The 17,486-nt window shown below is 38.2% G+C and overlaps 1 protein-coding gene across 1 annotated transcript; it reads left to right on the top strand.

Annotated features, from left to right (window-relative positions):
* The first annotated feature begins 4,420 nt into the window (after positions 1-4,420).
* LOC136841159 (small proline-rich protein 3-like) lies at positions 4,421-16,919 on the top strand. Its single transcript, XM_067108203.1, has 2 exons — positions 4,421-4,546; positions 16,032-16,919. Exons 1-2 carry the CDS (start codon positions 4,421-4,423, stop codon positions 16,917-16,919), a joined length of 1,014 nt encoding a protein of 337 aa, XP_066964304.1.
* The last annotated feature ends 567 nt before the right edge of the window (positions 16,920-17,486 follow it).

Raw genomic sequence — 17,486 nt, 5'->3', positions numbered from 1 at the left:
ACTTCGGCGTATTTTTTACTTGTTACCTGATATTATCAACATTCAGTAATGTTATCGATGGTCTCTTGAATTGCGATTTTTTGTTCAATGCAGCATACGTGGTTTTCATTTGTAAATGGTTGAATTTCTGTTTAACATTCGCACTGTAAATCATCAGAGTGAACATTTGAACTTTTCTAAAGTCTTGGTAAATAGTTTCTTGATCTTTTCAATCATGTCATCAGTCACTACAAACAACCGGTTCAATTTTCTTTTGATCGCAGGTCCATTAGTTATCATTATTCTCTTCCTGTCATAAACCATTTAACTTGAAAATATTGTTGGATTTGGGTGATCAAAACCTCGTATCGTAAATATCTACAGGATTATATTTATAATCAATGACAGCCACGATTTTCTACTTCTTTGTTGCGGACTATTACTTGATTATCGTTAACGCTTTTGATTTGATAATCTCCTGTAGCTTTTAAGTAATCAGTTACAACTACAGCGTTCATGAAAGTTAACACTTCTCAAATTTTGTGGCTTCACCTAAAGCAGTGGCTCTTAACCTTTTTATTACCACGCCCCCTCTGAGAGTTGGTCCATCCCTCTACGCCCCCTTTACATCTATGAGTAAAATTCCCTCCCAGATATAAAGGAAAATAAATGAGAGAGAGAGAGAGAGAGAGAGAGAGAGAGAGAGAGAGAGAGAGAGAGAGAGAGAGAGAGAGAGAGAAGGGGTTTCGAGGGATAGAGAGGGAGGTAAATAATTACAAAATAAGGTAAGCCCTGCGAGTCTATAAGTAGAGTAATATAGACTATAGGAGACTAACGTTATAAGGTGATACGCTCTCATTTTTTTTTTATAAACTTCTGAATATTAGTTCCTCACTCTTGCTAAGAGAATAACGAATATAATTAGAGAATTTTTTATTTTTTCCTAGGGCTCGCGCCTCCCCTGGAAATTGCTGACACCCCCCAGGTTGAGAAATACTGACCCAAAGGTTATTAAATTTTAAATACGTTGTCCACGTTTTTTTTTTTAATGTTTCGATTTAATGGCCTCTAAGATATAGACTTGAATAGCGGAGTTTTCAGAAGATCAATAGCTTTTACGCTTCTTGAAGTGATGATTTGCACGTTTGTTACTCACGTGCATGTATGTAAAAGCAAGCAAGCATGTGCCCTCTCCCTGGTGGTTGCTTTTGGCCTTCTGCTTGTGAGCGCTTGTGGGTGCTTCTGAGTGCTTCTGAGTGCTCCTTATCTCGTAAAGGAAAAATCAATAAGAGCTTTTATCTCTCTCTCTCTCTCTCTCTCTCTCTCTCTCTCTCTCTCTCTCTCTCTCTCTCTCTCTCTCTTTCTCGTGGGCACCTGACCAGTCTTTCCAGTTTCCTTACCTTTAATAACATCCAGATATAATAGTAACACCTCAGTTTTGAAAAGTCCACTTTGGTAAAGTTACAATAAAACAATCCTACTTTTCCTTATTTTTTTCTACACTGTGTAGATACGACGAAGTTATTTCATGTATGTATAGCTGTATTTGTACATTGCAGGGCGGGTTTGTACATGTATTGTTTATTTCATATTAATCATCCGTATGTGTTTTGTACTTTGAAATGAATGCGTGCATGATTTCAAATACAACATCTCAGATTTCACTCTTGGATTATCTGGCACTAAAATGTTGCATCTTGTAAACTCTCCCGAAGATACATACTACTAATGTTAGGAAAACTGTTTTCCAGCTGTAAAAAATTTCCCAAATAGGCGAGGAATTCACGTGATAATACTATACTACACAAAGACACAGTCAGTTGAATCGTGGGCAAACCCCAGTTTAAAACTTTCAAAGCAGGTCAGCAGATTCGTACAATAAAGAATCTTCATATTCAACTATATCTTTACTTTTATATCCAACCCCTGTATGTATCTAGGCTCACGTCTTTCCTTCTTGCCCCCCAGTTCTTCAAAATGTACTACCCTGAACGAGAGAGGGAGTGAGAGAGAGATTTGAAAAACAGATTACATTATACGATTCCCTGGGCATATGTGACACATAACTTATCATGTAATGTTGATCTCTTCTTCCTCTTCATCCAAAAACTTCACAGGAATCCACCCTTACTCCTCCCCTCCTTCCAGTCACTCTCCCTCAGAGAGAGAGAGAGAGAGAGAGAGAGAGAGAGAGAAGAGGGAAATAAGGTTGACGTAGTATTCTAGTTAGAGACTCTTATTATCCATAAAGGAAAGTATTCCAGCGCCAGAATTTTCATATCACCATTGCGACGCGGCATAAGTCTCGGATCAGAGTCTTTGTGATCGTCTCCTCAACCGTGAATCTCCCGCCATGATTTTCTGCGCCATGTCCTATGTTTCAGGCCGACCTGCCTCGAATAGGACGATCTGCAATATTGCAAACAGGCTTGCAACGCAGGAGGAGGTGGAAGGGGTTGGGGGGAAGGTGTTGGGCGTGGGACACTGGAAGGGGGCAGTAGGTAGTTCTCTGAAAAGGATTTTGATGAACTTTGACATTATATTCTCTCTCTCTCTCTCTCTCTCTCTCTCTCTCTCTCTCTCTCTCTCTCTCTCTCTGTGTGTGTGTGTGTGTGTGTGTGTTTGCCTTTTTTTCATTTTCCCCTCCAATTTGTAATTCCAGTCTCGCTCCTCATCAATCCAGCATTCGGGGAGACGAAAACAAAACAACCTTCCAGTCCTGTTTTCCTCTCATCATTCAGTCATTGAAATCGAAGAATTATGGTCCTTTTCCCCAATTTCTCTCCGTGCTCATTTTATATCAGCTAAACGAGAAAGCGTAATTATTTTTATTTTTATCTAGGCCTTGTCATTTTAAATGAACACGGAATTAATAAGTACATTTAATAACCCCAAGTTCCTCCCTCTGGTTGTCGGACGGCGGTATTTAATTCCTGTTGGATTTCTTCGGGTCTCCTCAACGTCTGGTTCTTCTCAGATTGCCTTAATTAACGGTGTCGCTTCTGGACGGGAGATAATTCTTTTACTGAGAACAGTCATCCGGTTGAAATTTCGTAGTTCGAATATTTGTATGATGTTTCCTTTTTTTTTAACTTTCATTCTTTTCTCATAAGGTAAAAATACATAATGAGGTATTGTTAAGGAAAATAACGTCCATAAAATTCAAACACTTATATTCTTTGTTTTTCTAAACATGACAATTTGTTTACGTTCTTTGTCCTAGGCCATAAAAATAACCTTCAATTTGAGGTTAATCAAAATGCTGCAGCTAATAATGCCCAGAAGATTATGATCAGAGAGATCAGATCTTAAATTGTCTTTATATTATATAGTTGTGCGATACTAGTAATTGCTATGTTTCATTGAAAGTCTTGCTACGACGGTCTAGAATTCCCAAACCCTTAATTAAGAGTTAATGCTCAGCAGAATTTTTTCAGCAACTGAAGTTTGAGTCTCTTGAGTGCTGTCCATCTGAGTCGCGTTCGGTATTAATCTGGTATGTATCCACTTTCTCCGGGGTGCTAGTACTAAACATGGCGGAAGCTCCTTGGGACGCCGTGTTTGGTACTAGCCCCTCGGGGATCAAAGTGTTATATACGCCCATTTTTATACTTTGTGGTCGACAAATTATATTAATAAACGATATCTTCGTGCGGCTGTCTGCTTTACCTAGCATGAGTTTACCCTGGACTTGGTGAAGGTGGACACTTACTGGGTTAATACCGTTGTGTTCTACCGAGCATCACTGCCGAGTCTGGAAACATTTGGAATGCGAAACTTTTTAATGAGAATGTATATATTTATTGTTTACTCAGTCCTTTCTTAATATCGTTTTGAAAACCTAGGCGTCCGCTGGATATCTAAATTTCCTGGCCTTCTGTGTTTTCATTGAGCATTAAATCATCAAATCTACTTTTTTTAGGTCCATCCTTCTCGAATTTCATTTGCCTTTGATTCTCATATCTCGATCTTCCAAATGTTCCTTTCTATATTTTACAACACTAAATACTCTTTACAGGAGTCTTAGAATGGTGATCTTCGCATACAGATAGCTCATCACGTATAATATTGTGCTTCTAAGAGGACTGATGGTTCTCGGAGAAGGAATGTCTTCCATAACTGATTCTCCATTCATTTCCCGTGGTAGGAATGCTGTACAAATGCCCAGAGGAGAGGGACGAGGAATTTGTCTTTATAGGGAAACCGCATCGGATCTTTTTTGAGAAGTATGATAATCCCTTTCCACGGTCATTCTCTCTCTCTCTCTCTCTCTCTCTCTCTCTCTCTCTCTCTCTCTCTCTCATAGGAAAAAAAAGTTATCCTAGGCATAGATTTCCTGTGAAAGCTGGAATGATCGCAGCAGTGCGTGGTATGATGACACCCTGTTGTGCTTAACATCACTTGTTGTATCGTTTGCTTGCTGTTCGGCCGTCGTTACAAGATGGTTAGGGGAGATAAAGGCCAGCAGGTACGTAGTTTGGAGGGCAGTTGTGACTTGCTCTCAGCCGTCGAATGTCTCGCAGCAGAATCTGCCGGGGCCCGAACGACCACAAGTGCATCTTCCATGGTAGGAAAATGCTTTGTAATAACTTCATCGTCCAGGGGATGTCCTAACCACAAGGTCCTACAGAAGATGCTCGAGTTGTAAATGGTTTGCGCAAGGCCAGGGTTGGCAGTCTTAAAAACTAGCATTTTGCCGTGTAAATAAGGTATTAGGCTGTTAGAAGGGTTGTCATTTTGATCAGTTCTTTGTGAGGCACGACAGTAAAATGAAGAGAATTAAGAGGTAAAACAAGATAAAAGAGATGCACGTGATGAATGACATATACCAATCAGCTAAAAAGAGATAAAAATAATGAAAGGTCTCAAGATGGGCTTATCTTGAAAAGGAGAGAGAGAGAGAGAGAGAGAGAGAGAGAGAGAGAGAGAGAGAGAGAGAGAGAGAGCAGCAACAAGAGAAAAGGAATGATTCAGCTCGTGTATTAACAAAAAGGAGAGAAACATATTGGATTTTACGGAACACCCCCCTCGTCCGGATTCCAGAATCGAACACCGATTGCTCAGTTTGAGATCTGAGTGCCCTTACCACTGAGCCATGAAAGAGAGAGAGAGAGAGAGAGCCGGGATGGGAACTGTGGGCTTTCCAGTTTTTGTTACATTCCTGCATTACAAAATTCTTCCAGATTTGGAAGAGAAGAGAGAAGAATGTCAAGAAACTGCACAAAACCCTCTCCTATACATTTTTAGGAGCTGTTTTCTTACTAATGGCCGCAGCAATCTTTGACTTATTTTTAATTTTACCTTTGCTTCAGAACGACGGTTAAAGTTTCCTAAGTTATTGTCCCCTATGCCATACAAAAGACTTCTTTGATACTGATTAGGTCAATCACTTCAGTAATGACTTACCTCATGTGGTGCACTGTAGGCATTACTTAAGGTTCTTTGCAGCGTGCCTTCGGCCCCTAGCTGCAACCCTTTTCGTTCTTTTTACTCTACCCCCTTTCATATTCTCTTTCTCCCAACTTACTTTCCACCCTCTCCTAACAGTTGATTCACGGTGCAACTGCGAGATTTTCCTCCTGTTACACCTTTCAGACCTTTTACTGTCAATTTCCGTTTCAGCGCTGAATGGCCTCATAGGTCCCAGTGCTTGGCCTTTGGCCTAAATTCTATATTCAATTCAATTCAGTAATGACTTGTGCAACTTTGCTATTTTCCATTATCAGGTTTCCTTAGCCCATTAATCCATTCATACTCGAAATGTAACAGAATAATCCCGAGGCTCAGCCGGTAAATGGCATTGTAAGCGACCCTGTATCGGGTCTTGATTAATCGTTAATCTCTCCCTGATCAATTGGAAATTTGGGGCAGCCTGCTAATTTTAGGCATTTGTTGGTCTTTCTTTTTGATAGATCAAGGTCCTCGTGACTGCTTTGTGAACATTCTCATTAGGACAATTTGCCTGTTTAATTCTTTAGTGGTTTGCGACATTAAAAGAATCGTAGAGGATCTGTCAGAAAAATGCAGAAAGTGGAATGTCAATTGTAGGATAAAGTGTGTGATCATAAGTAAAATGAGCGAGGAGATCTGCGTCTAAAATGAGTGGATGAAATCTAAAATTAGAACAGATGCGGAAAACGTCGCCCCGCGCGGCCATGTTGACAGATCATTATTCACTCGTTTAAGCACAAATAACCTGCTTAATAATGATAAAAAAACTGTCTTGCATAATATTTGAAGATTCAGGAAAATCTTTAAATATAACGTTGTGTCAACTATTTCAGCTGTCATACAAAGACGAAAAAGTGCAATGAACCTTAATTGCAACAAAACTGGTGGCTGATTCCTTCAGGATTGAAAACGAAAATTTATATTGCACTTGTTGATTAAGTTTTATCACTGACGTGCTTCAGTGTTGCAGTAAATTGAAGGATGCACATTTTCATCACATGTGAAGAAGGCGTTATCTAAAAGCTTCGATAGAAAGTCTAGTTTGGAGTTCACGGGACGTTGACCCTTCTGCTACATTTCTTTACTAAATCGTTGTGCTTCTTATTTATTTTTTTTATTTACTTTTTTATATGTTTATTTTGGAGGAATTTCTAATGTCTATGATGTGCTACGACACGTACAAAACGTTTGCATTGTAGTTAAAACAGAACAATTCAAATTAACTTCAATATGGAGAAAGCTTCTTTTGTCTTAGTAGGGGTTGGGTGACTTGTGTGCCCTGCTCCTGAAAACTCTCATTTGCTCTGGGTTCAAAACTATTCAGTAATCATTAAATGTTCTCATGTAACTGATGGTTGCCTTATGTTTCTTGTATGTATAAATGCTAATAAGCGCTGATATAAAATTATATATCAGTTGCGCATTTGCCAGTTCGCTTAACAATGGTAAAACATCTTACAGAAGAAAAATGTCATGATTATGAATGCATCAAAAGTTTTTAAATAAATGATGAATATGTATTCAAATATTAATTGCAAAATAATATCCTACTTCCGAAGAATAGTCTTTTAATTCCTACATCTAAATGAGAAGAATTAAAGATACCAGACGATGATTCATTATTTTATTTTTGTAATGTATTCGTTTAGAATAAAGAAAAATATTTTTCTAAGAATAATTATGGGGCATTTTCAAAATATATTTCCTATCTAATATTATCCCTTGGTGCCTGAGAGCATCACAAAATACCGAACCGGCTTCTGATTCTTTTATTCTTTTGTTTTACTTGTTTCTATACTGAAAGCCGAGTCACCGGACGTTTGTGTAAGTTTCCTTTATTTAGATATATCCAGTATTTTTAAGAAACTCACTTTTGACAATGTTTGACATTCAAACCTTTCACTCGAACCAATTCGAACTCAGATATTTTTCAGTTTCCGTATTTTTTCCCCTCTTAATATTTTCCGATATCGAAATATGTTCCCTGTCAATAAAAGAAGATTTTTTCACTAGTTTGTCAGTTTGTCACCAAGATCCTTATGGAGATACCATCACTTTTTTTTTTTTGAAAGATTGAAATACTTTATCTCTTGAGAGGGCGATTCTCTATTTGTATATTTAGATGTCGATATATCAATCTATCTGTCATTTTCGACGCGATCACTCGCTGGAAAATATAAGAAAAAACCTAAAATCAAGTTTCCCAAGCCCACGACGCAGTCATTTTTCCGTGAACATCCGATTGCCCGAAAAAGGTTGATAGCAGGAGATGACATACTTCCGTTTCCCAGCTTTTTTCTGCGCACAAGGTATGAAATTGCAGGCTGCTGGCCACGTCTTTTTTTTTTCCTTGCTCCTACGAAAATTAAATTCTGATGGCGTAGTATTCTCTCTCTCTCTCTCTCTCTCTCTCTCTCTCTCACACACACACACACACACACACACACACACACACACACACACTTGCCTCTTGATTATGTTTCCAAAGCTGGCTGTACTGTAAATTGCATTGATATTTACATATAACAAGTAAAAAATGCGCCGAAATTTCTTCAACGCAATCGAGTGTTCTGCCCTGTGGTGGCCTCATCCACGGCCCATAAAACTCTTAGCCGCGGCCCGTGAAACTCAGCCACTGTCCGGTGGCGGCCTATGTTGTTGATACCTGTAGCGCTGACAGAAGTATGATTATGGCTAACTTTAACTTTAACCTCAAATAAAATAAAAACTACTGCAGTTTTGTATGTTTGATGATTGATGGGTGGATGATCAACATACCAATTTGCAGCCCTCTAGCCTCAGTAGTTTTTAAGATCTGAGGGCGGACGGACAGACAAAGCTGACACAATAGTTTTCTTTAAACAGAATACTAAAATGTTGCTGATCTTGAAATTAACTGTAAACTTTACAGTAGAATTACATTAATATGGAAGATTATTTGCAGTCGTGTAAATATATTTTCTACAGTTCTTTTGGACTGAAACAGACCTCCTCCTGCTGAAAAGTGTAGGAAAAATCCACTATGGCACCACATTCCTGATTTCCTTTGTGGAAATAGGCAACCCCATATTGCTCGATTTCACTAACGTCCCCAGTGGTACCACTTTCTCACTTCTGTGTCTCCTAGATGTACAGATTACATAGGAGTCAGGACCAACTAATCCTTTTGACCCTTCCTCTCTCCTATGAGAAAAGTTTTTTTTTTTCATTTTGCGTCCTTTCCTTTCCTTTGCGTCCTTGCAGCAGGTCAAAGGAGGAGCAAAATTTAGTCTCCTTCCCCTGAGTGATTAAAAGAACGTTTGGATAACTTCCCGATTTAATCCTTCCAATCCAAAGGGTGGAAGGATGGTCAGAGGGATGTTGTCTTCTCCGTTTCCCGAATTAGGAATCCTTTACACCCAGTCCTGGATTCCTTATTTTAGTCTCCGATTCCCATTAATTATGTTCGATTGCTTGACAAATGTTTTTCGGATTCAAAGACCAGATTTGATATTGTTATTAACATCGTTGTCTTGAAATTTTCTGTTGTTATCGCTTTTAACACAAAATTTGATAGTTATGGTAGTACCGAGTATTCTGCATATGTGTAGCCAGGAAATTACTTGGTTTAGTTTAATTAGACCTTTAAGGGTAACGAAAATATATATTACAAAACATATATACTTAATTAAATTTGATACTACTTTGCTTTGTTGCGTTGTTGTCTATGATTAGGCTGTCGTTATGCCCGCACGGGCTCTTGCTCATAGGGCAGCCTTTAAAAACCTCATTGCCCAATGGTATCCTTTGATTTTTAATCTGTGATATAAATCTTTACCCGTTCATTATTCAACATCGAAGGGAGAAGAGGCTCTACACATCTTAAAGAAAACACCGAAACATTTCCGAAAAAATCGGGATCTGAAGAACTACAGAAATTTCCCTTCGGTCAGCAGAAAATGCTGACGATGACTGAGTGAGGCCGTTCAGAACATCTCGGTTTTCATGCACGAATTCTCACCTCTCGATTAGACTTTCTGTAATCCATCTACGAGACTCTGAGGGAAATTCTTTCGAACTTTTTTAAAGGCCGAACAAAAAAAAAAAATGTAAACTGAACTTCACATAACACACACACACACAAAGAACATTTTTAAAGGCCTAACAGAATATAAGACGTAAACTGTTTGCAAGTCACTGAACTTCACACACAACACGCACACACTCACACACAACATTTTTAAAGGTCGAACAGAAAAAAAAATATATAAACTGTTTGCAGGTCACTGAACTTCACACACACACACACACACACACACACACACACACACACACACACATGAAGTAAACAAAGAAACTATTGCTTGAAGTTCTTCCATTTTTTCTTAACAGTCAAGAATTCTTATTGGTTGCAGCTATTCTCTCGGTCTCATGGTCTTTTATAAATACAGCTAGCAAATGCTTCTGTTTGCATTATACCACATCAGCTGTGTGCAAAGACTCGAAATCCCATCACAGTGGCTTAAGAACAGCTCAGTATGAACATTAAAGAAAACATTATTTCCATTCTTAATGTACTGAGACACTCAAACTAAGCAATAGCAATATTGTATTGTCTAAGAAGTAGAATTAACAGGTCTCTCATGTTTTGATACCTTCATATTTCAGAACTTGGAATTTCTTTTTTGATTTTTTTTTTTCAGAGAAAATATATTTCCCCCATGTAAGTGCGGGACCTTTCTATCCAAATAGATATTTTCAGTCTTTCGTTCTTAATCTTAAAAAAATACTTCTAGAAAATGAAACCCACATCGTGAATAAACTAGTATTCAGATGGAGAATCTTTCCATTCTTGCCTCTCCTCCATATTTTTGAATGACAGTTCGTCCGACCCAAAATCCTTTTCCTCGTGTCATGCCAGCTGATCTCCCACGAAATCGGAAAGAAAAATACGAATACGTCAACTTTATGTAAGATTGCGTCGTCGGGTTTACTCGAATAACTGAATTAACACAGAAGAGAAATGATGAAATGTTTGCTATTAGGACCGAAATTGAAAGAAAGGTTGACCATCAGAGATTGATTTGGGAGCTTTCTTGTTGTTTACCCCTTGATTTTTATATCACATTTATCAGTCTATTGCAGTTTGGTGATTGATCTATAGTGTTAGCCACATTTTTGCCTTTTATATATGCAAAAGAATAGAGGCTATCTTTGAAAAAAAAAGTAAAGGCTTTCATGACTCTCCTTCCTAGAAATTTTTTTTTTTTTTTTGTTTTTTTGTCAATTTTGGAACGTCATTGTCATTTTTTAAAAATTAATACAAATCAGAACAACTGAAGAGATTCAATACAAACAATATCGTATTTTGTATTCGGTAAAAACAAGCTTTCGATGAATAATATATTTGATATAAAAGCTATTAAAAAGTAAGTTTTAACGTTCATCCCAAAATATTAAAATTAAAAACCTAATATCTTATAATTTCCAATACTTCAAGTTCAGAAACCTGTGTTAGCTTTGGGAAAGTGGGAAAGTATAGATAGGTAAATTAGCAACAGATACAAAATTCAAGCGAAAAATTCAGTAAAAAGTTCAAACGTTTATTTCATCTCTTTCAAAAGAGAACATAGCAGCAGAAGAATCAGATAAAGGGACGAATGTACTCGAAGGAAAATGGGTAAAATCAACATAGAAAGGAAATGGAGGAGTGAACGGTTTTCTGAAAGATAAATGTTGTATTTTGTAACTGTACGGCTAACGAGAGAGAGAGAGAGAGAGAGAGAGAGAGAGAGAGAGAGAGAGAGAGAGAGAGAGAATCAGATTTGCTAATGAACTTCTGACTCCGTGTCAACAGTATGAGCCCAGTTGCTTGATCTGTCGGCTTATTAGACTTACAAGAGGAAGGAAAAGGGCAAATAATCTTAACAAGATTATTAATTCAGGATGTAACCCAAAGGCAAGATAAAAGATTATCGAAAAAGGGAAATCGGTATTTAAACATTTTCATCTTGTTGCGATAATATTTAGAGAACTCTCCGAATGGGGCTAATGCCGTTCAGTGCACCTCATGTGGTGCACTGTGGGCATTACTATAGGATTTTGCCGCGTCACTTCGGCCCCTAGCTGCACCCACTTTTAAACCTTCTACTTTTCCTTCATTTCGTTAACTTTCTTCCATCCTGCTGTCCAACCACTCCAACTCCCTCTTTTCTCTGTCTAAAGCTACTTTTCCTTCATTTGGCTAATTTTCTTCCATCCTGCTGTCCAACCACTCCAACTCGCTCTTTTCTCTGTCTAAAGTGTTGAATGGCTCCAAGTGCCCCAGTGCTTGGCTTTGTGATCGGATTTTCTTAAACCGATCTTCATAAACTACTCAGAGAAATGGCCATCAAGAAACTCCAGCGGTTATAGACTGCGCTTTGCGTTGTTTCACCTGCTCTGTCTGAGATAACAAACGAAAACAACTAAGCCAGGTTCAGTACTTAAGTTATTAACCGTCAGTTCCTGTATCGAAGTGACGTAACAACAGCATTGTGCAAATCCGTTATATATTCAGCTCGGAGAGAAAAGTTTGCTAAAAGCAAAAGCGGGGAATATTTTGTTTCATTCCACATTTTGTCTCTTCTCTCAGCCTGTAATTAATCAAAAACAGCCGTGCGCCCATCCTGTCGGCCTTCACATTAATAACAATTAATACTTCTACTCTTATGAATCCAGGTCGATCATCAGCAGCCCACATTTCAATGACGTCATTTTATAATGAATTACTTATTACATTGATGGTATGATGTTTGATCATTATTCAGTAGGCGGTCTCCATATCTTCATAACTCAAAGCAGTTTCATAAGCGAAGAAACCGGTTACTCTTCAGTTATGAGTGAGAAATAAATTTGGATCCAGCAAATAAAAAGACTGTAGCGTTAAGTTTCCCATTTTTTCCTATATTTCATCACAAAAGCTACCTAAGACCCCAAATCTTTTTTTCTTCAGATGAAACCTTGATATAGTCTTCTGACTTAGAAAAGTGAAATTAGGACGGCAATTCGAAGTCGAAATTTCAAACTATACTTGACTTGTTCCATTATATTGCACACCTATTTTTATGAAAACGGCAGATAAATAGAAAGACCCAAAAACCACCTTAAAATACGTAAAAAGACGCTCAGGTGAAATTGTACTTAAACTTCTCAGCCATTCGCGGTTAAAGTTTTTTATTTGTGGAGTTCAAACCTCCTTTCTTGGCTTCTAGTACGTCATCGAAGCCTCTTTTGGTGGTTTGCCTAAGTGTGGAAAAGTCGATTGTAAAGGTTATTTACTTTTATAGTAATATATATATATATATATATATATATATATATATATATATATATATATATATATATGTGTGTGTGTGTGTGTGTGTGTGTGTGTGTGTGTGTGTGTGCATGTGCGTATATGTACCGTAAGGCATTGGTTTACTGATAGTGTGGGCGTTTGTGTGTGTGTAAATAAATACAGTATTTGACACATTGTTTTCCTCCTCCAAAGGCGGAAACTGTAATCGAGTTTTAGACTGAACTGAACAAATTCTGGAAAAAAAAAAGTGTTAGAGTGTAATATCATAAGGAGTCCCTAATATCAGGAAGCTTTAAATCAAGAAATGACACCTGAAGAAAAGTTTGTCGCTTGTGAATTTCATTTTTTCATTTCTCTCTCAAATTTCGCTTTTTCCCCAACTTGCTTTATCTTTCTTTTTTATTTTCCCGTTTTCTGTCACTCTTTTAGCTTATCCTCTTTGATCTTTCAAAAACAAAAGAGTTATCTGCTGCTGACCCAGCCTATGCAAAGCCCTGTTCTCTGCAAGGTTCTACGGTCAGCCTTCTACGAGATTTTAGTTCCAGCTTTCGTCTTTCCAGAAACTATAGATCTAGTCGTTGAAAGGACTTCTCCCTCAGCTTCATTCAGAGACTACTCTTACTTGAATAGTTTTTCTATTTTTTTTTCTATTTATTGTCCTTTGTCAATTTTTCCATAATTCTGCATTCCATTTATGAATTCTAGTCTTTACTTTTTTTTATATTCATGTTCTGAGGAGTTATTCAATGTTTGTGTGGTGGTTGGCATGCTTGCTTTGTTTTCCTGTTTATGTGTGTGTACGGGTGCATCAAAAAGTAAGCCTTTGAGGTGGAGCGGTTGACGACTGTGAGGTTTATGCTTGCCCGTGCGAGAGTTTGCGTGAATTGTTATTGCATCTAAATCCGAAAGCTTTTGTGCGGGTTCAGACTGCTGCTGGTTTCCTGAGCCTTCAACATCTAAGTGCTCCTGTCTCGAAAAAATCGATGGAGGCTTGCATCCATCTCTCTCTCTCTCTCTCTCTCTCTCTCTCTCTCTCTCTCTCTCTCTCTCTCTCTCTCTCTCTCTCCAGACAAACCCTTCTAGTTTGCTTATCCTTTCACAACGTGCACTGTAAAAACGCAGATATTGTCAACCCCTGGATATGGACAACCTCTTTTAGGAATGAAAAAAAAAAATCGTGCCATTGTTATTTTCCTTCCGGGATGTCTAGACGCGCATTGTTGTCCGTGTATACAGAAAGATTATGTACATGTGTATATCTGCTGTTTGTATACTACTGTTCATCCATCGTGACAAAGTATAGAGTGATTACACATAAAACAATTTTCACACATTTCGTGTCTTCTAAATATGACCCTTCTTTATACACAGGTAGTCTCCATTACTCCTCAAACTTGATTGTTGCACAGACACAAATAACGCACATTACATTGGCGTATTTATTCATTTTTTAGTATGGGAATCGAGGATGATCATCCTTTATGGAAACTTCCACGGCCATCACAATAGTTTCTTGCGCTTACCGTAGGCGTGAGGACGTAAATTTAGTTCATATATAAGACTCCCTTGGATCGTGGTACATCTGCAGTGTACATTACCCATCATCACATTCACTCTTCTCATCTCCCTTTCATTTCCAGTTATTGTAATTTACATGGAACGCCCCAAGTATGATAACTTACAGTCAGCTCCCTAAGCGTACGTGATACACAACTCATCCTGAAATGCAAATCTTTCCGTGTTCACTCGAATCGTCTTAGGAATTCACAAATCCATCCACATTCCCTCATCTCCTCCCTTCTCGGTACTCCACCTCAGAGTAAACACGAAGGAAATATGGATGACATAGTATTGTAGTTACGACTTGTTATTCTTAAAGGAATGTATTTCGCCTCCAGAATTTCCATATGAGCTCTTGGACGTGGCATAAGTCTCGGGTCAAAGCCTTTGTGATCAACTCAAACGTGAATCTTCCGCCATGAATTTCTGCGCAATGTCATGTGTTCTGGGTCGAACTGCCGCGAATAGGACGATATGCAGTGTTGCAAACGGGAGTGCAACGCAGGAGGAGATGGTCTGGGTTCTGGGGGTGGGGGGTTTTCAGAAGGGTCTCTAGAAGGGATTACAAAAGGGGATCATAAAAGGGGATTGTTGGAGAAATATGTGGGTTATTCAAAGAACAAGACCCCTCGTTTATACAAGGCTACCTTAAGGTAAAAATCAAATTGTGAGAAAAGAGTCTTCTTTATAAAGAAATATAGATATGAAGAATGAACAAATCCGAGGATTAAATGAATGGAAGAAGGATCCAAGCATTAGAATTGTGTTAACAAAAACCTTAATTTTCACCTTGATATTTTTTTATATTTTAATTCTCATTTACGCTGGTGTCTCCCTGACACCTGGAAAATATAAAGGGTAAGTTTAGAAATTTGGAAATTTGTCTATTCAGTTATTTACTGATTTAGTGTCAACGTCTAATACCCACAATTCACTGTCGGTACTCTTGAAACTGTGAAAAGTCAAACGAAAAAATGAAAATGTTTATGTGGGAAACTTTTGTAGTAAAATGGCAACGATGAAAGCAAATGAGAAGTTAGACTCAGAATTAATCTTAATTTTTTCAGTCCACGTAAGAAACATTATTATTTGATTGACATGAACTTCGATCTCTCTCTCTCTCTCTCTCTCTCTCTCTCTCTCTCTCTCTCTCTCTCTCTCTCTCTCTCTCTCTCCTGTGTTTTTGCTTTGCCTGTCTTTTGTATTTTTGCCTTCTATTAGGCATTCCAGTACCGCTCCCCATCAGTACAATACTATGGCAGATTTAAACTATATAGAAATCTATTCCTGTTTTCAGTATAGCCATTTAATTGTTGAAAACAAAGGACTGTGGTTCCTTTTTCTCCAAAAATTACGTTCTTGGGAATGGTCTTATTACACAACAAAGTACCTACATTCCCTGTGATGTAAGTACTTACATAACTTATGATGCAACTACGTACATTCCCTCTGATGCAAGAATTTACATGCCCTATGATGTGAGTACTTACATTCCCTCTGATGCAAGTGCTTACATTCCCTCTGATTCAAGTACTTATATTCCCTCTGATGCAAGGACTTATATTCCCTCTGATGCAAGGACTTACATTCCCTATGATGCAAGTACTTACATTCCCTCTGATGCAAGTACTTACATTCCCTATGATGCAAGTACTTACATTCCCTCTGATGCAAGTACTTACATTCCATCTCATGCAAGTACTTATATTCCCTCTGATGAAAGGACTTATATTCCTGTGATGCAAGTACTTACATTCCCTATGATGCAAGTACTTACATTCCCTCTGATGCAAGTACTTACATTCCATCTCATGCAAGTACTTACATTTCCTCTGATGAAAGGACTTATATTCCCTCTGATGCAAGGACTTATATTCCCTCTGATGCAAGGACTTACATTCCCTATGATGCAAGTACTTACATTCCCTCTGATGCAAGTACTTACATTCCCTATGATGCAAGTACTTACATTCCTTCTGATGCAAGTAATTACATTCCATCTCATGCAAGTACTTACATTCCCTCTGATAAAAGGACTTATATTCCCTCTGATGCAAGTACTTACATTCCCTATGATGCAAGTACTTACATTGCCTCTGATGCAAGTGCTTACATTCCCTCTGATTCAAGTACTTACATTCCCTCTGATGAAAGGACTTATATTCCCTCTGATGCAAGTACTTACATTCCCTATGATGCAAGTACCTACATTGCCTCTGATGCAAGTTCTTACATTCCCTCTGATTCAAGTACTTATATTCCCTCTGATGCAAGGTCTTATATTCCCTCTGATGCAAGGACTTATATTCCCTCTGATGCAAGGACTTACATTCCCTATGATGCAAGTACTTATTGTCCCTCTGATGCAAGTACTTACATTCCATCTCATGCAAGTACTTACATTCCCTCTGATGAAAGGACTTATATTCCCTCTGATGCAAGTACTCACATTCCCTATGATGCAAGTACTTACATTGCCTCTGATGCAAGTTCTTACATTACCTCTGATGCAAGTTCTTACATTACCCCTGATGAAAGGACTTACATTCCCTCTGATGCAAATTGTTACACTCCCTCTGATGAAAGGACTTATATTCCCTATTCCCTCTGATGCAAGTTCTTACATCCCCACTGATGAAGGGACTTATATTCCCTGTTCCCTCTGATGCAAATACTTACAGTCCCTCTGATGCAAGTACCTACATTCCCTTTGATGTAAGTTCTTACATTCCGTCTGATGCAAGAAATTACATTCCATCTGATGAAAGGACTTGCATTCCCTCTGATGCAAGTACTTACAGTTCATCTGATGCAAGTACTTACATTCCCTCTGATGCAAGTTCTTACATTCCCTCTGATGCAAGTTCTTCCATTCCTTCTGATGAAAGGACTTATTTTCCATATGATGAGAGTTCTTACATTCCCTCTGATCCAATTTCTTACATTCCCTATGATGCAACTACTTATATTTCCTTTGACTTAAGTACTTACGTCTTTCTCATGTAAGTACTTATATTCTTTCTCATGCAAGTACTTACATTCTTTCTCATGCAAGTACTTACATTCACTCTGATGCAAGTAATTACATTCCGTCTGATGGAAGACTTACACTCCCTCTGATGTAAGGACTTACATTCCCTATGATGCAACTACATACGTTCCCTCCGACGTAAGTACT

This window comes from Macrobrachium rosenbergii, chromosome 8 (assembly GCF_040412425.1).
Source record: "Macrobrachium rosenbergii isolate ZJJX-2024 chromosome 8, ASM4041242v1, whole genome shotgun sequence".
NCBI classification, from domain to species: Eukaryota; Metazoa; Arthropoda; class Malacostraca; order Decapoda; family Palaemonidae; genus Macrobrachium; species Macrobrachium rosenbergii.
Note: the sequence above shows the minus strand (reverse complement) of the source record. Positions and strands in the feature narration are given on the sequence as shown.

Bases quoted from the DNA above. Each gene is read 5' to 3' on its own strand.
- LOC136841159 (XM_067108203.1), top strand. From the start codon at position 4,421: ATGGTTAGGGGAGATAAAGGCCAGCAGGTACGTAGTTTGGAGGGCAGT. The intron at 4,547-16,031 runs GTAGGAAAATGC...CTCTGATGAAAG, and splicing joins CCACAAGTGCATCTTCCATG to GACTTATATTCCTGTGATGC.